This window comes from Drosophila persimilis, unplaced genomic scaffold (assembly GCF_003286085.1).
Source record: "Drosophila persimilis strain 14011-0111.01,24,50 unplaced genomic scaffold, DperRS2 tig00000700-arrow-arrow-pilon, whole genome shotgun sequence".
Classification (NCBI taxonomy): Eukaryota; Metazoa; Arthropoda; class Insecta; order Diptera; family Drosophilidae; genus Drosophila; species Drosophila persimilis.
In genome coordinates this window covers 1718097-1735415 of record NW_020825340.1, presented here as the reverse complement: position 1 = coordinate 1735415, position 17319 = coordinate 1718097, and the positions used below count along the sequence as shown (strand labels likewise).

At 43.1% G+C, this 17319-nt stretch overlaps 2 protein-coding genes across 5 annotated transcripts in view; both read left to right on the top strand.

The window, feature by feature from the left end:
* Nucleotides 1-765: 765 nt before the first annotated feature.
* LOC6598976 (sodium-dependent phosphate transporter 1-B) lies at nucleotides 766-9297 on the top strand. The gene is made up of 6 exons (XM_002024028.2): nucleotides 766-808; nucleotides 5607-5659; nucleotides 5730-6763; nucleotides 6825-7421; nucleotides 7482-8373; nucleotides 8446-9297. Exons 3-6 carry the CDS (start codon nucleotides 6571-6573, stop codon nucleotides 8792-8794), a joined length of 2031 nt encoding a protein of 676 aa, XP_002024064.1. The 5' UTR covers nucleotides 766-808; nucleotides 5607-5659; nucleotides 5730-6570; the 3' UTR covers nucleotides 8795-9297.
* Nucleotides 9298-10129: 832 nt separating this feature from the next.
* LOC6598974 (brain-specific angiogenesis inhibitor 1-associated protein 2) overlaps nucleotides 10130-17319 on the top strand; it is a 33068-nt gene continuing 25878 nt past the window's right edge. For 2 of the 4 annotated variants that reach the window (XR_003409089.1, XM_002024026.2), the window contains exon 1: nucleotides 10130-10381. The gene's annotated coding sequence lies outside the window, so the exon portion shown is untranslated. The remainder of the gene's footprint in view (nucleotides 10382-17319) is intronic. The other 2 variants (XM_026991987.1, XM_026991986.1) reach the window with 1 other exon arrangement.

Below are 17319 nucleotides of genomic sequence, written 5' to 3'. Positions count from 1 at the left end.
GAAATACGGTTGGTATCTGTAGCTTTGCTTTATCAAGGAATAGAGCTAGTTCCTTCAGTATTCAGTTCCTTGGTAATAGATAATAGGCTATTTACACTGAAATGAGTACCTATCGATAGTTCAGCTAACTCAATAACTCAAAATTTCTGTTTACACCTTAACAACGTTTAGTTATTGAGCACGCTTAATAGTTCGTATAGTAACTTCCATACGCAGGTATTTGAATTTTGAATTCCATTTTGGCGCGCAGCTCTAGCGATTATTCTGTCGCATGGATCAAAATGTGTAATTACCGTGTAGTTACCATGTATAAAAAGAGACACAATCCAATAAAATGAGTCTCTAAAATTAGCCAATCTTTTAGGAAATTAATTCATCAATTAATCATCAGCTAGCTAGTAATATTATAACAAATATCAAAATCGAGATATATGATTTCCGATCATGGTCAGAGAAAGATTAACCCATTGTAGACCAGTGCGTTTTCAAATACACTCAACGAAAACGATGCAACTTGAAGAATATTAGCTCAGTTCAGGTGAAAAACATCTGGTCCTTTTTTTGAGTAAAGTTGAAGGTTATTTACAAACAGTATTATTTTCAGCGATTTAATTCAAGCTTTTCACCTGTATAAATATATGCTTTTTAAGGGTGGATTAAGTGGGTCAACGCTTTTTCATGAAAATTACATTTTATCGATAACTGATAACGATACTTCTTGAGCTAAGCCGGTGGTTGCGCGCGACTTCGTCCAACTTAAATATATTCAATAAATAATTTATTGATTTAAAAAAGTGCTGCTATTCAAGTGAGTACCACAGCGGACAAGTTACCTTAGGTCTGAGAAAAGTTGTCAAGCCCGGGATGGGATCGAGAGGCCAGGAATATGATTTTCAAAAAGTGTCTCAGATACTGGTGCGCGTTAGTATGTGTGTTTGTGAATATCCTTGTGTATCCTTCTGTAGTCTTGATGGCGCCGCGTGTTTTCGCCAACCCGCGTGGGTGTACGTGTGTGTGCGAGTACATACATACATTTTTTGCCATATATTTCCACACAAATGCAAAATAAATAAAACTTCATTTGGACGCTGTCTAGCTGTAAAACAAATTCCAATTTTTTTTTTGTGTGTTTGCCTAGAAAAATCAATAGACACGAAAATTGATTCGGAATTGGTTGAAGAAACTGTGAAAGGGGTGGTGAGAGGTGGAAAACGGTTTGCTGCTGAATAAGTTTTGTGGTTTTCTTCATGCTCTTTTTATTGTTCGCCGCTGACCCGCGTTGAGTACAGTTTACAGTTGTTCCTTTCAGTTTTGCATGCACTGGCCGTCCCGTGTGCAGCTGTTTTCAAACTCGTCTGTTGTGGATCATTGTTTTTTTTTCGCAGCTGCAGCAACAAATCGTTAGGATGCGACTACACCCTGCGCACACTCACAGTCACACTCACGCTCATATGGCATACACTCTCTCCTTTACTCTCATCTCCTCTGGCAGCTTCCAGACTGTTCGAGGATGACGGTTACATTCCTGTTCCCCCACGCTCCCCGTGACCCAACACAGCATGATTCATGATTGTGCCACCCACTGGGGGTGGCACAGGGCACAGCCTCATCCGCTTGATAGATTTGTTTTTGTGAAATTTTCTACAAGCTGGTTACACTCTTTCTTATCAGAATTTTGCACCTATTTTGCAATTACCGTGTGGCTTGAAAAAGTATTATGTGGTTATGTTCATTAAACAAAATTTAAGAATAGTAACTATGCAAAATAGGAATTACTTTGAAAAATGCAATGAAATTACCATTTCGTGAAATAAGTATGTTGAACCATAAGATATGGGCATAATCGAGCCACTGTGCCAGTCTTACGGTTCGTGCCGTGGAGTACAGAGCGAGTGAGAGGAGGAGAACGGCCAAATACTTCAACTTTGTGTACAGTTTTTTTCGGCTACGAACTAAATATAAAAGCAAAAGAAGAAAACAAAATAGAACAGCAGGAAAAGAAAAATAATAAAACCAATTTCAATTTTAAAATAGCGCGCGGCAAATAACCCTACTGGCTCTACGACTGCACGAGAGCGATGCAGTTACTCTGAAACTGCACAGCTTATTGTACACCCACGGTATTTCGGTTTTCCATATTTCAACCTTTTCTGCTTGCGTCAAACAACCCAATTTCGAATTGCAAAAAAAAACAATTTTTCCTGCATGAATGATATCACGAGCCAAACAGATTGAGGGGAGAAACGAGTGTGGGCTGTGGGCAGCCATTTCGCAAGGTCACCGGAGAACCGATTCTTTTTCTGCCCCTGGCAGCCCGCTCCCAACACTGACAGTACAGTATTACTCTTTCCCCGCATTCAGTGTCTGTCTTCCTATCGCCGGTGTTCCAAAAATCTCTAAAAATGCCAAGGCAGTTTGAAATCTCTTTTAGCTGATTGCCAATGCGGCAATTTTTGTTGTTGTTTATCTTATTTTGGCTTAGTTAATCAATAAGCTATGTACATATGTATATGGGCAATTCACTATTAAAAAATTTAATTATCTTCCGATAGATATGATTTTAAATAATTGTGGAAAAATGTATGGAAAAGCAGCGAATCTCTATAGACTGGTGGAACATTGAACCCGATTCCCTTGAGATCTCTGGAACACATCGCGATCATAGATGCTCTCCTCCCTCACTCTCTTCACCTTCCTCTTTGTTTTTGTTTCTGCCCAATGGAATTCCAATACATATGTATGTATAGAATAATTGTTTGAATACATACGTATACGTGTGCATGTATATACACATATGTGCGTACATATGTATGTATGTAAAATTCAATGAGGCAGCACCAGACGCGCCTGCTTGTCGGGTCCGCCGAAATTTGCGCTCGTTGCGTTTCTTTTTCTTTTGTCTGGCCCGGGCCGGCCCCGTCACACGTTTTTAGAATCAGCCGACAAACTCGTGATCCGATTGCGGATCGCGTGTGATGGAAAAAACCCCAAAAAGAAGTCCAGAAAACAACTCTAAACGAGATGATTGAGGGGAATGCTACACGCTTATTTATGTTAATGTCCAGAATAGAGAAAGAGGCAGAGCAGGAAATCGGTAATGGGTAAGAGTATCCCCTTCTGTTTGCACACCGAGCCTGGTACAGTCAGCCGGACGTGTGTAGCTTCGTTCGCAGTTTTGCGAAATTGTGAAATGTAAACTGAATACAGTGATTACTCTCCTATGCTGACAGTTACATATACATATGTACATATGTATTTCCAATCAAGCTCCTACAATGGGAATTTATTTCCAATAGATACATATGTACGTACAGATGTACATATGTATGTATGTACATATGCTAGTAAATCCCTAAAGACTGGAATGGTAAATAGCAGTAGTGGTTCGATCTTTTTGGTTTGGCAAAAGAACGTTCCCTGTACCTACATAAATGTATCCAGCAGATGAGTTTCCATCTCATTTGTCAGTAATAATTGCTAGGGTATTGCTAGATATTCAGGCACTCTCTTTGATTTGTTTTCCGCAAACTGCTGAAGACCTGTAATTTATTGCACGTGTTTGTTAATTATTTGTTCCTCACACATGAAAGCATTTTAAATTTTGAATAGCGGCGGATTATCGATTGGAATGTGCCACGCTCTGAGTGCCCTCCGTCGTGCAGTTTTACGGCAACTGGATGAGCTGGTGTTAATTTCCAAAAAGTTACCCCGGCCGGATTCGAAGAGTGACCTTGAACTTGCAGCAACCACCCCCAAGAGGGAAACCAACCACCACAACAACAAGTGGAATTTGTGTTAAGGGTGCACTCGCTGTTGTTTTTGGTGGTACGTTGTGGAGCGCTCTGAAAACGGTACGGGTGTCAGGTTTTGAATGCAACCACTCTGCCAGGCGGTGCCTGCTACGATCCGGAAAATACGGAAAATTAAATCGATACTAAATGCAGTATGCCGGCGGCCGTCTAGCCTTGACACTGGAACCATCAGCAGGTGGGAGTACGCCTCTATCCTCCATATCACACTCGGCTGCACTCACAATTCAAACCATTTCAATTTGCGCCTCCAATTCCAATTCTGTGCCATGCAATGCCTCCCTCCCTCTCCCTCTCTTTGTGCACCATGCTGCTATGCCTTAACGGTGGATTCAAATTACAGAGAGCCTAGAGTTTCCAGTCTCACAATGGCTTGCAGGGACAGTGGGCGCCATCGCTAAAATGAAATGTATATATTATGCTACATAATGTTGAATCAACCTGTGCCGCAAGCGATTAACCTTTGCCCCACTGTGCGAGCTATTCGCTCCCGATTTATGCATGTTTTATTGAAATGCCATAATTCTCTGTGGCCCTCCAGGTTCGAGGCCATTACAAAATTTCCCCGACAGTTTTATTAGCACTGCAATGGCTCTAAAACGTTCCGCAGTTGCGTGTTCGGCGCATTTTTAGTTGTAAAGTTCGAAATTGCCCTAAATTGGAATGGATTGACGCAGGAACTCTGATTACATGCTTCATTGTGCAATTGTGGAATTGTGGAATTGTGGAATTGTGGGGAGTAGGGACTCGTAGGATGTTCTCGAACTGTGAGGATTTTTCGCACGCGAATATGGAAATTTCGCGACCATACGTCAGCTGCAGCGTAATCAGGATAAAGCGTTGCGACCTTGTCACGACACAGTGTCAGCCATTGTCCTGGTTACTACCCTTTGGCCGCCTCCACGCCTCCCCCTTCTTCTTCTCCCACTGTGTGGGGCCACACTAGGGGAAGAGGCTCTTGCTTTACGAGTATTTGGACACCAAATGTGTATTGTTCTGCGTGGAAGAGGGACGCCTTGTTCAGATGGTATTGTTCTTTGGCTTATTAAGGTGCCAGATGGCTAATTACGAGATTAACGAGTGGGGAATTGATACAATAGGTATGTACACAGATAGAATTCAATTGGAGCTCTCTCTGACATGTCAACACATGCAAATCGCTTACATAACCTGCATCTGTGCCCTGGCCAGCCATTGATCTTCATTCTACACAATAAAAACCATTGTTTGTTAAATTTACACTGATGACTACAATCTGAACCACAAATGGCAGCAATTGCAGCAATTACAATTTCAATTGTGAATTGTAATGGGAATTGCCACGGGCCGTACTGCCAAAAAGGTACTATTCGCGGGGCGGGGTTTGCCGTGGAAAACTATCTCAAATTTTCCAATTCCAGTAATGAACTTTCAATTGAATTTGGAAAGCACATTGATTACCGGTTGTTACCGGTTAATGGCCAGCAGAGTGGGATACGCTACGCGTACGCAAATTGAATGGAATTGGGGTTTGAATCCACGACAAACGCAACAAAATCTAATAATACTGTTCTCTAAAACTTAATGAAGCATATATCAACAATGGTTTCAAGCTGTTTTAACCGGTTCGAATCTCGTTGATAGCTTATGAGATTCCGTTTCAGATAAATTCGATTCAATTGGCCTTAAACGTTTGAACGATCTGGTCTAGTTAGGGAATAAATGGTATTTACCGTAGAGGAAGGAAAGGATTCGAATAAACCTTGAATTTGAATGAATAATCCTTTAATTTGGAATCCGTTTTCTTCCTTTTTACAGACATGGTGAATACTTTTCTGCGGTGGAAACAAATTAGCTACCCCAAACGTCAGGTAAGTCGCCATAGCTTATGATATTATAGACCTTAATGGTTATACTCTGTATACTCTGTTCGTCTTTCAGTTGGCAAACTCGACATCTCTTAACTCCTACTCAACATAACAAGAAACTCCTTAGATTTAACTAAAACATCACCAAAATCCACTTACTCAACAACCTGATCGTTTAATCCATCAAACTATTTGCTAAAAGGAGTCATCCGCGGGATTAAACGAGAGTGGTGCCTATGTTAAGTCTATGAGAACTTCTTAACTAGCTTGAAATTCCAACAACAACATCGGCGAACAGCAAGGATTATTCAGGCCAAAAAGGAGAAGGATTTGTTTTTAATTTGGAATATTGTTCGTTTCGTTTGGTGTTTCGTCATCCGGTCAAATTGTGTATTTCTAGGATTTTAACTATTTATTGAATATTTTTAGAGGTAGATAGCTGATAGAGCTGATCGATCTGATAGATCTGATAGATCAGATCTTGTAGGGAGAAGGAAACATTTCAGGGCATTAGTTACTTAAGTCACTTTGTGTATCCCACGCGGCGAGTTGTTCACCGATTTTCATTATGAAAATAACGACAATGAAGTTTAAGCGCAAATATGGCTGTTTAGAGAATATTTGAAACGAATTTCTCACTTATTAACCAATTTGGATTTTTGTTTCGACCATCATTTGTTACGTAGTGTTGTATTTTATAAGTTCCAATCGATTGTTTTGCACCAGTCGCCCATCCATCCAACCATCACCCATCCACCCAATCCGATCCACAATCCACGATTCGCAATTGTTTTTTGGCAAAAGAGTAAACGATATTTAGTTAGCTTCTGAGGTAGACAAAATCCGAGTAGAAGTTTGCAGTAGAGAGAGTTTTGAGTTTTGCATTCAACCAACGACCACAATCAAGAACCACCATGGAGCCGTTCTCGCCGGATCTACTATGGATGGTCGTCATCGGCTTCCTGATCGCGTTTGTCCTGGCCTTTGGCATTGGAGCCAACGATGTGGCCAACTCTTTTGGCACCAGCGTCGGTTCGGGTGTGCTTACCATCCGCCAGGCCTGCGTCCTGGCCACCATCTGTGAGGTCTCTGGCGCCGTACTGATTGGTAGGACATTCAAGGACCTGTAAAATACTCTGATCTTATCTAATCATTCTCTTTCGTGTAGGCTACAAGGTGTCGGACACGATGCGCAAGGGAATCCTGGAAGTGGGCATGTACGAGGGCTACGAAGAGGTTCTGATGCTGGGCTGTGTGTCCGCCCTGGCCAGCAGTGCCGTGTGGCTGCTGGTCGCCACCTTCCTGAAGCTGCCAATCTCGGGCACACACAGCATCGTAGGCTCTACCATCGGGTTCTCGCTGGTGGCACGCGGTGTGGAGGGCCTCAAGTGGTCCACGCTGGGCACCATCGTGGGCTCGTGGTTCATCTCGCCGGTGATGAGCGGCATTGTGAGCATCCTGCTCTTCCTGGCCATACGACGCTTCATCTTGCGTGCCCAGGAGCCGCTCAAGGCGGGCTTCCGCTCGCTGCCCATCTTCTACGGTGTGACATTCTTCATTAACGTCATCAGCGTGGTGCTGGACGGACCCAAGCTCCTCTACATGGACAACATACCCACTTGGATAGCGCTGAGTGCCAGCCTGGGCCTGTCCCTATTAGTGGTGGTGCTTACCCAGCTGGTGATAGTTCCGCTTCAGCGTCGAAAGATCGAGAAACGCCTAAGGGCCGAGAATCCGGTGAAGTTTAATTTTGAGGACTCTGTGGGTGAGTTTTTTTCAGATAAAAAGAGCCCCTGAGAGAAGATTCTAAATCCATTTCTTACAGAATCCTCGCCATCGGGCAGCCCCAAGAAGCAGCGTCGTCCGCTGTCGCTGGTTAGCGAGGGAAAGCCGCTGCCCGCCATCGCCGAGATCACCGAGCTGGTCTCGCTGAGCGACAACTCCCCCAAGACCTTTAAGCTGGCGCCCTTTGGACTCGCGGCCAAGAATAACAACGCCCCCGGAGAGGAGTACAAGATCGATCCGCAGCTGATCAAGAAGGCCGAGGATCTGCTGGGCAAGGCCAGCTTGGACAACACCGATCTCACCATCACCAGCCTCAACTTCATCGACGAGCAGCAGCAGCACCAGCAACAGCAGCAGCAGAACGGACGCAAGCTTCAGGAGTGCTTTAAGCGCGTTCAGTCGCCCAAGGAGGAGCACAAGTCGCAGCAGCAGGTGGCCAGCGGTGTGCCAGCCGCCGCAGCCGTAGCGGGGGCAGGTGGCAAGGCCACCAACAATAATCTGCAGGTGGTGGAGAGCGCTGGAAGCCTGGATCTGATGATTAGCTCCACCCTGTCGCCCAACTCCAGCAAGGTGCCGCTGATCGAGAGTAAGGAGGCGCTCAATGAGCAAGAGGACGAGTTCAAGCGGGCTGCCGGTCGTCGTGCCAGCAGCGCTGAGGAGACCCAGGAGATCTCCATGCTGTTCTCGTTCCTGCAGATCCTTACGGCCACTTTCGGCAGCTTCGCGCACGGTGGAAACGATGTGAGCAACGCCATCGGACCTTTGATCGCACTCTATATGATCTACCGCGAGGGATCGGTGATGCAACAAGCGGAAAGTCCAATATATATTCTAATCTACGGCGGCATCGGCATCTCCGTGGGTCTCTGGCTGTGGGGACGGCGCGTTATCGAGACCATTGGCAATGACCTCACCAAAATTACCTCTTCGACGTGAGTGGAATCAATTGATTGGCTCTCGAATGTAAGAATGTTATCGCTAATTCCTGTTCGTCTTGCTTGCAGTGGCTTCACCATTGAAATCGGAGCCGCCATCACCGTACTGCTGGCCAGCAAAATTGGCTTGCCGATTTCGACCACACACTGCAAGGTCGGTTCGGTGGTTTTCGTGGGTCATGTGAGTTCAGCGGGTCGCAAGAAGAACCCGGCGCAGGGTAAGAAGGAGTTTCGTTCGGGCACGGAAAAGCCAGCCCAGAAGCCAGCTGTGCCCATGGAGGATGGCAGCGTCGACTGGCATCTGTTTAGGAACATTGCCTACGCCTGGATAGTGACGGTGCCCGTGACCGCCCTGCTTAGCGCCGGCATGATGTACGTGCTCTGCCTGCTGGCCGTGGATGACATGGGTCGGGCCTAGAGAGCTAGAGAGTCATTCAATTATTAATTGTAATTGTCAAGCAAACTACATGTATCGTAATTGTACAAGTTGGAAACACACAAAAAACCTAAGGTTAATCACGCAAAAGAAAACAAAGAAGTGAGCAAATCTAAGCAAATTACTCGCCTAACTAAAGCATTGTACTCGTACTTAGCTCCTAGAACGTTTCTGATGCTAACCGATATTAATATGATTTAATATTTATACGCCAAGCATGTCGTGATCATTTTTTTTTTACAACTCTGCGACTATTTCGAGCCAAATGAAGCGCATCTCCAATTTTTTTTTGTAGAACAACGAGAAGATGTCCACGCCGAATTCAATATAATTTACAATACTATTAGCTTACGGGTAACTCCATATTCGCTCCCCCCACCCAAAATATGAACTCCCAGCAATAGAACAGAGCAAAACACTTGAATAAAATACAAACTATGTACAACAACAAAAGACCTCTATATGAACCTGGTCGATTATCACAACTTTGATTTCTACTCATTTCTACTCTATAGAGTTTTTATACACTTTTTGTTAGTTTTGTTTGTTCCTTAAGGACTGCCTAAGCGATCCCGTTTGATCTTCAAGGGCTTACTTTTCTTTTCTGAGAATATCTCGAACTTTTTCGAATTAATTTTTGTATTTTTCATTCTGTTGATCATTCATTTCGATTCCATTTAAAACAAACTACTCAAGTGGCTCTCCAGTCCGTCTTTCATTTACATTCCATTTGAGAGCCAGTTCGTAAAGTATTTCACTATGTAGTTATACGAGAAATAAATACAAAGTTATGAAATATACGCATCTTATTATTCGGATAAATTTGTAAATGTTTTGCATTTTAGATGGTAGGAACAAGGAAAGAAGGATAGATGAACTGTGGAACTGTGGGCTATGCGTAGAGTATATAAAGTAAAGTAAATGCTAATGTGTTTCCTGTGAATTTTGACCAATTTAGTTAGGGATTGGGATAAAAAGTTACTTGTCTCCAGCTGTGATGTTCCGTTTGGAGAGTTCTCGCCAGCTCCCCGTAAGAGAATTCAAAATGATAACCTACTGATAGTGATCAGATAATTTCCTACTTGGAACACACAAAAAAGCACATCACATGTGGCCAATGCAGGCCACCATTTGTATGGGAAATCCGTTGCCGTCTCTTTGGCTGCGCTCAAATAGCCCCATCAGTGGGGCCCAGAAGCTCACCGCCAGCTGGCGAAGCTCGCCCAGAGAGCTTTTAAGCGAGACGCGAGTTTTGCCGATGAGGCTGGCTGAGCGCTTGGGCCCCACAGTCGAGTTTCAAGCTTCGACGCGTTCGGTTGGGAAAAAACCTGCCCAGTTCTGCGCGATTTTGAGTCCCTTTGTTTTTTTGGTGTAATCTGAACACTCGTAACGCCTGCGCGTCTACCGATATACAAAGTCGTCGTCGTCGTCGTCGTCGTCGTTCAGTGTGCCAACTGCTTAAATCATTTGACAAAAACATAATTGAGTGAGAAATCGAAAACTTGTGCTTGGTTGAACTTGGTGGAACACATTTGGATTTATGGATTCCCTCTTGAGAGCTGCTTAAAGGTGAGACTTACAGACATGAGGAGAACCCTGGGAGGGCCCAGAGCAAGTGCTTCCTTCCTATTCTGATTCTGATTCACTTTCCGTTCAAAGATCCCATAGATTGTTCGCACTTGTCTCATAGAGTACTCCAGAGCCTCTACGTACGAGTATTACTTAATTTCTCTGCTTAATCCGATTTCCGTGCATTGAACTTTTCATCTTTGGGTATTTCTGTTGCCTTTATTTGTGCAACTTCTTGTGGTTTCGTATTTGTTGCTGCTGATTGTTTTTGTGAGTGTTTCTTCTCCGTTTCTTCAATCTGCCTTCCCTACCTTCCGCCTTCCTCTCTCTCGCTCTCTTCGCTCTTTGGTTTGTTCTCATTTTATTTAATGAGTTCTCCGGTATTATTGTTTTTGTTTTTGTTTTTGTGGCTGTGGCTGTTGTTGCTGTTGTTTTGTTCAAAAGCCTGTTTTTGTTCAATATTATTGTAGTAAACGTATACGTATACGTATATATGGGGTCTGGTCTGGTCTGAAAACGTTTTAGCAATTTAGCCAAACAGAAAATATTAGCAAGGGGATTTGACTTTAATGGGAGGCTCTTTATCCGAGTTGTAGAATTCCTTGAAACTGATGGAAATTATTGAATGAAATACTTATGTCCCTCTAGGGCATGTTCTATTATTTTTCAATCCCTCAAAGTGCGATAAATAGGATATTTTCGGTTGATTCCACTATTTGTATCATAAGGAAATTCTGCTTCCCACTACATGTTGCAGAGGTTTTACTACTCTCTTTAAATTCAGAAAATATTATAGATTCACATTCCTAAAAAACAGTATTGGAAAAATGATTGGGCATTCAATGGTTTTATGGTTTAAGATTTTTATCAGCGATTCCTTGCACCTTAAACTTTCTACTTTAAGGATTGATAGTTTTGGTTTCTTCGAAGAAAGTTTTGCTACATTTGAATAGCATTAGGAATCATTATTCTATCGATTCCTTTACTTGTAGAGCCGCTTCTTCGACTCTCAAGTCTACTGCTGAAAGATTATTCATCTCGAAGCTCAAAGATCGTCTTTGTAGATCTTTCCAAATGTTTTTCCCTCAGTTAGCAATGTAATTAAAAGCTTGGCAAATGAATTACTCTTTTATCCCATGCAAATCGTAGATGAATGCCAAAATACCGATCTCAGCATGTGCGACCCATTTCCCCCAATGAATCCCATCGAAATCTGTGAGCGACCAACAGGTGCTCCAAGACTTCCATCGGGTGGCGTGGCAATGATCTCCCGGGGGCCCATTATGCTGACGGTTTAGCGGTATTCGAGTCAAAGCGATGCCGACACACCAATAGATTACCAAACCGAACCTAAACCAAACCCACTTACGACTTTTGGCCAGGCAGAAAGCCCGATTCTTTGCAGAACAAAAGCCAAACTATCGAAGCCATTAGCTGGGCAAAAGCCAGCACCCGTCTCACCCGACTCCACTCGACTCCTCTCCTCTCCTCTCCTCTCGACTCCGGTCCGAGTCGGAGCCAAAAAGTCATTAAAGACAAAAATCTATTGAAAACAGCAAACAACACGCCTTAAAAATACTTCGCTGTATTCGAAAGGAGGGGGGCAAAAATATTTCTGCTGCACATGCGAGTCTCCACGGGTCTTGGGAGACGAGACTTTCTGTGTTGGCCAGGTGGATGCCATGCCCCCGACCACTGGCCATGTTAATTATGCGCTTATCAGTTCATTACAGCAGTCGGAGTTTCTCCAGAATCCAGCTGGCAGAAACAGCCACGAGTACATATCCTCGATGTGGATAGATGGTCCAAAGCCAACCCGTAATTACTCGGACACTCCACACACTCCACACACTCGACAAGATGTTGGCTGCTGGTCAAATTCCGATTGCGCTCTAATTTCTTTGCTCTCTCCCTCTTCAATTAATCAAAATTATATCTATCGGATGGCGAGCATCCCCACAATACATCATTCATGGGATACTGGTACGAGTACACATGTAATTACTAGATTCTTTGCACTCCACTTGGGGGAACGGCAGCAACAGCAGCAGCAACTGCCTTTTGCATACACTGAGAGAAAGAACCATGGATATGGATGAATATGAAAAGGGTAAACAAGATCACATCTTAGTTCAGGAATATACAGTGGCGCCGAAAAAAATAGCACCGGTAGGGACGACCGTCTTTATTCCTTCAAAACAAGACCACTGTCCAACATTTTCTGGACTTTACTGCAATATAATGTAGCTTTATATGTCTCCTCTCTGAGAGGATTGTTCTTACTCTCTCAATTCTAACGGTTCTTATAACATTAGGCAATTTTGCGAAAGGGGAGCGAAATAGAGCACCAACAAAAATAGCACCAGTAACTGTTTTAAGTAAAAGCTTCTACTTTTCGGAGCTTCTTAATATTTTAAGTTCTTGATTGAATTAAAAATCGGTGGCTTTAGGTGATTGTGACAAGAAAGTTACAAAATTTAAGTAGTTATGGGTCTTGGAAAGCACTAAAGTGAAGAAAAAAGCCAAAGGATCAAAACTTTCATTTCAGAAGGCAGGACCTATGCTAAGGTGGGGCAAATTGTCGGTTGTTCAAAAGAAATGATTAGCAATGCTTTTAAATATGTTTCCAACAAGAAACACGTGGAAGAAAGGCCGCGATATCCCCATTTCTGCTAAGACTACTGGTTCGTGGGAGCAAGGAGGACCCATTTAAGTCGGCCACAAAGCTAAAGCAAGGATCTTAAAAAATCGTCAAGTACCAGGAAAGTTAGATCTTGTATACAAGAACGTAAAATGGGTACTCGTAGTCCGAGGAAAATTCCACTTCTCATGGGAAGGCATAGGGCAAAAAAAGTTTGGTATGCAAAATAGCACTAAAGTTGGGCCAAGGAAAATGGATAAACATCCTGTGGTCCGACTAAAGCCAAAATTTATTTTTTGGTGTAAAAGGGTCTTGTTCTTGTGTGAAACGATTACCGAATGCAGAATATAACCCCCAGACTCAAATGTAAATTCATTAGACATAGAAAAGCAAGCAAAATCGTATGGGCATGATTTTCGTACTAGGCAGGTGATCCAGTACATGGCACAACCCCATTATGGATCAACACGTCTATGTCAATATCAAAGAAACAGTGATTCTGCTTTATGCAGAATACGAAATAGAGTTGTTTTGTGTCTTCCATTAGGAAAATTACCCAAAACGATCTAGAAAGAGAGCTCGAAAGTGGTTCGAGCACAATTCACTTAGTGCAATAGATTGGCCTGTTCAGTCTCCAGACTTGAACCCCATTGCTAATGTTTTGGGTCAAGCTAAAAAATATGTTTCTAATGCGGAATCAAAGAACATTAAACATGTTTGGGGTATTCTGCATGGTTCGTGGATCAATATCCCAAGGAAAAGATGCGAAAATGAGGTGAGCTTTAGTGCCAATATGCTGAGCTGCTGTTGTTGCTGTCAAAGGTTTTACAACAAAACGCCAACCTTTAAATACAACTAAAGTAACATATTTTACAAAAAAATTTGGAAAGTTTCCTTGTATTTTATAGTTTTTCGATTTCCTTGTAAATTGGTGCTATTTTTGTTGGTGCCCAAATTTCTGATAAAATTCTTCTCTTTTCAAATTTTTTCATTTGGAGCTTGCAAATCATACCAGTGCTCTGGGATACGATAAATTATACCTTAAAGTTTACATATTAGTCTTAACAACGTTCATTAGAACCATTATTTAAGCTAAATCCGTCAATATAGAAACATTAGTCCCCTGGTGCTATTTTTTTCGGCGCAGCTGTATAGACACATATATATCTGGAGTTTCCAAGGTTTTCCTTTGGAAATCTCTTTCTGGCCATCAATTTGTTTTCCCACTGTATGTGTATTTGCTGCATAATGATAACCCTCGAAGCGATCCAACCGATCTCTGCCATTTTTCCCACTTTCTCTCCAAGGCTCCTTTTTGGCCGTTTGGTGTCGATCGTTGGCACTGCCACTGGAGTGCCTTTCCACATGCTCGTGTGGCTCGTGTGGCTCGTGTGACTCGGGAGTGGCCGTTCCCAGAGACACTCCCCCGTCCTCGATTGCTTTGCTGGAGCGATGCATAATTTGATTTGACAATCTATAAAAAAATATAGATGCTAATATACAGTTTGGCCACGAAAGCCAATAGAAATTCAATGAAGCAAACACTTCGATGGAAGGAACCAGCTTGAAAGATCGGAGATACATATGTATTTATTAGAAGATATGCAGTATACTCGTACGTCTTCGGAGCTTTTCATTTGAGGAGTATTAAAGATATCTAAACTTGGCTTGAGATGCGATATTCGTGGGATAAAATTATTCACCTTTTCAATGGATTTTTTTGATTGATTTATGGGTGTGCGACATTCGGTTGCGTAAGCACAGAAGAAAATGGCATACAAATGTCACCAGAAAAGGGAAGCAAAATGAATATTTTTCCGATTGCGTAACATCCCCAAGAAGCAACAAAATTATGATGAATGCAGCGAAAATTTGAATTTGAAATTGTATAGACAAAGAGCGTGAAAAAAGGAAAATGAAATACTGGACACTGAGCACTGAAATAATGGCAACTTTCTAACATGGCAACTGCTGCATGGCTGCATGGCTTGATGGCTTGATGGCTTCATGGCTTCATGGCTGCTTGGCTGTTTCCTGCTGCCGCGTGTCCCATGGCTTTCCTTGAATTTCCTTTTTCTGTCCGGCACATTATCGCCCCGAAAAACTCACTTGACAGCCGGGTACCCCTCCTGCGGCCCCCACCCGCTGTCCGCATCATTGTCATTGGAGTCGACGACTCCACGCGGGCCCCCCGACTGCGCATGCATTTCCCACTCAGGACAGCATTTCATAAAGTTTATTAAACTTTAGCCAAATTGTTAAAACGTCGATTTGCTGCTGCCCAAGTGTTTCCCCCTGCACCTACCCTCCCAGCCGCGTCGGCCCATTCACTTTTAGTGCGGCGGGGCGGCTGTGGCGGCCGTGGCTGTAGGCGCCCCAAACGAGTCCATCAACTTTGGCCAAAACAAACGGCCACATTGGCCCGTTCCGGTCCGGCCAAACAGAGGCGGACGACTGGGCTGGGGTGGGGTATGCATTTTCTGTGAAGTGGCAGGCATTTTCCTTGAATACTACTCGAAACACACACTCCACACGAGGCATGGCATGGCATGGCAAGGCATTCGCATTCGCATTCGCATCTGTGTCTCTGCCTGAGAATCGCAAATTAATTTTCCATTTTGCATGGAACTGTCACAAAGTGAAATCTATCAACCGATTACTTCCTTTCCAGAAAAACGCATAAAGGAAATGCAACGAGAATTATGCAACTTAAATGGGATATGATCGAATTGGGAAGAGTTTACAATGAAATGGTGTTGAATTTGAGACCCTTTCTCGTACTTTGAAGTCTTGTGTATCTGTCGCTCAAGCTGAGAAATAGTCCATGAAAGTAGACTCTTTCTTTATTGGGTCTTAAGAGAATACTCAGCGGGCCTTTAGCTATATTTCTGTGCATTTTTCTAATGAAATCATTAGGGAAATTGAAAGAAATGCGAATCGAAAGGCGAATGGCACGTGACAAGGGAAAATTGGCAACCAACGATCGCCACTTTTGCATTCTTTGCGGCTTTCCCCCTCTTCGAAATGACAACTGCTGTCTCGCTTGCCATCTCCCCTGCATTGTTTGTCGAATTTCGACTTGGACTGATCTGATTGTCAGCTGACAGCCCCATGTGTTCCTGTCGAATGCATCAAGAAAGAGTGGACACAAGAGAAATTTTTGGGCTGTTTTCTTTTTAAACGACAAAATGGGGTAAAATTGAATGCCGATGCAGATTTATGTAAAATATATTACCATATATGTATGTATGCAGCTATTTGGGATAACATCCCCCCACTATTATTTGTGTAGATTTCTTTCCCAATGGCAGGCACCCTTGAAGGTTACACTGCACTGCCTCCAGTCACCTTTCACTTGCACTCGGAGTGGACTCATGCCCAATGTTCCCCAATGTATTGCCACATAAAGCCCAACAAGACCATAAAAACCCCCATAGCTGAATCTGTCAGTGAGCCTTTGACTTAATTAGGAAATTGAACAAGTGCATAGGTCCAGTCCGGCCTGCAGGCAGCCACCAGCCACCAGCTACCAGCCACCAGTCGTCAGACATAGCCACAGCTATTGGCATTAACCACATTAACCGCATTTTTCCATCAGGCAGCGATATGTCACTACCACTTGACTGTACCTGTACCCCCACACCCCCACCCACTCGAGATGTGGGTTTGCCTTTGGGTGCTGTTGCTGTTGTTGTTGTTGTTGTTGTTGCATTCACATTGAAAGTTGTTTCACTGCGACTTCAGGCACTCTACGGCTATGGCTATGGCTATGGCTATGCCTTGAATTGAAATTGAAAACCTAAGCAGGGAATCGAACACGAACCATCTAATGACACTTAGCAATGGCTGGGGAAAAATACATTAATTTGATATTGAAATTCGTTAATTGTCCGTTGAACCTGTTTGCATTGAAGAAGCTAATAAAATATCCCCATAAGAAGTCGGGAAGGTGTTTAAATATATGTATATTTCTGCAGAATAGATCTTAGGAAAAGATCATCTCACTACTCCTGAAGTCTAAGGCACAAAACTACAAATCAAAATGTATAAATATGTACATGGTATAATTATTTCTTAGAAAGATTTCAGTTTCAGACTCTGAATTACCTGAATTGCCTACCCTTTTCAAATGCCAATAAATGTAGAAATTCCGCAGATCGACACCTAGCCAAAAATAAACCTATAATTCCATAATCCTTTTGTGGAGCAGCTCCAGAAATCTGCCAGCAGAAATCAAATGATCTGTGTAATTTGATTTTAATTTTTCATATTTATTTATTGCCTCATTCCGCGCCAC

Excerpts from the sequence above, each read along its gene's own strand:
- LOC6598976 (XM_002024028.2), top strand. The coding sequence starts at position 6,571 with ATGGAGCCGTTCTCGCCGGATCTACTATGGATGGTCGTCATCGGCTTC. Across the intron at positions 6,764-6,824 it reads CTCTGGCGCCGTACTGATTG|GCTACAAGGTGTCGGACACG; the intron begins GTAGGACATTCA and ends TCTTTCGTGTAG. Across the intron at positions 7,422-7,481 it reads TAATTTTGAGGACTCTGTGG|AATCCTCGCCATCGGGCAGC; the intron begins GTGAGTTTTTTT and ends CATTTCTTACAG.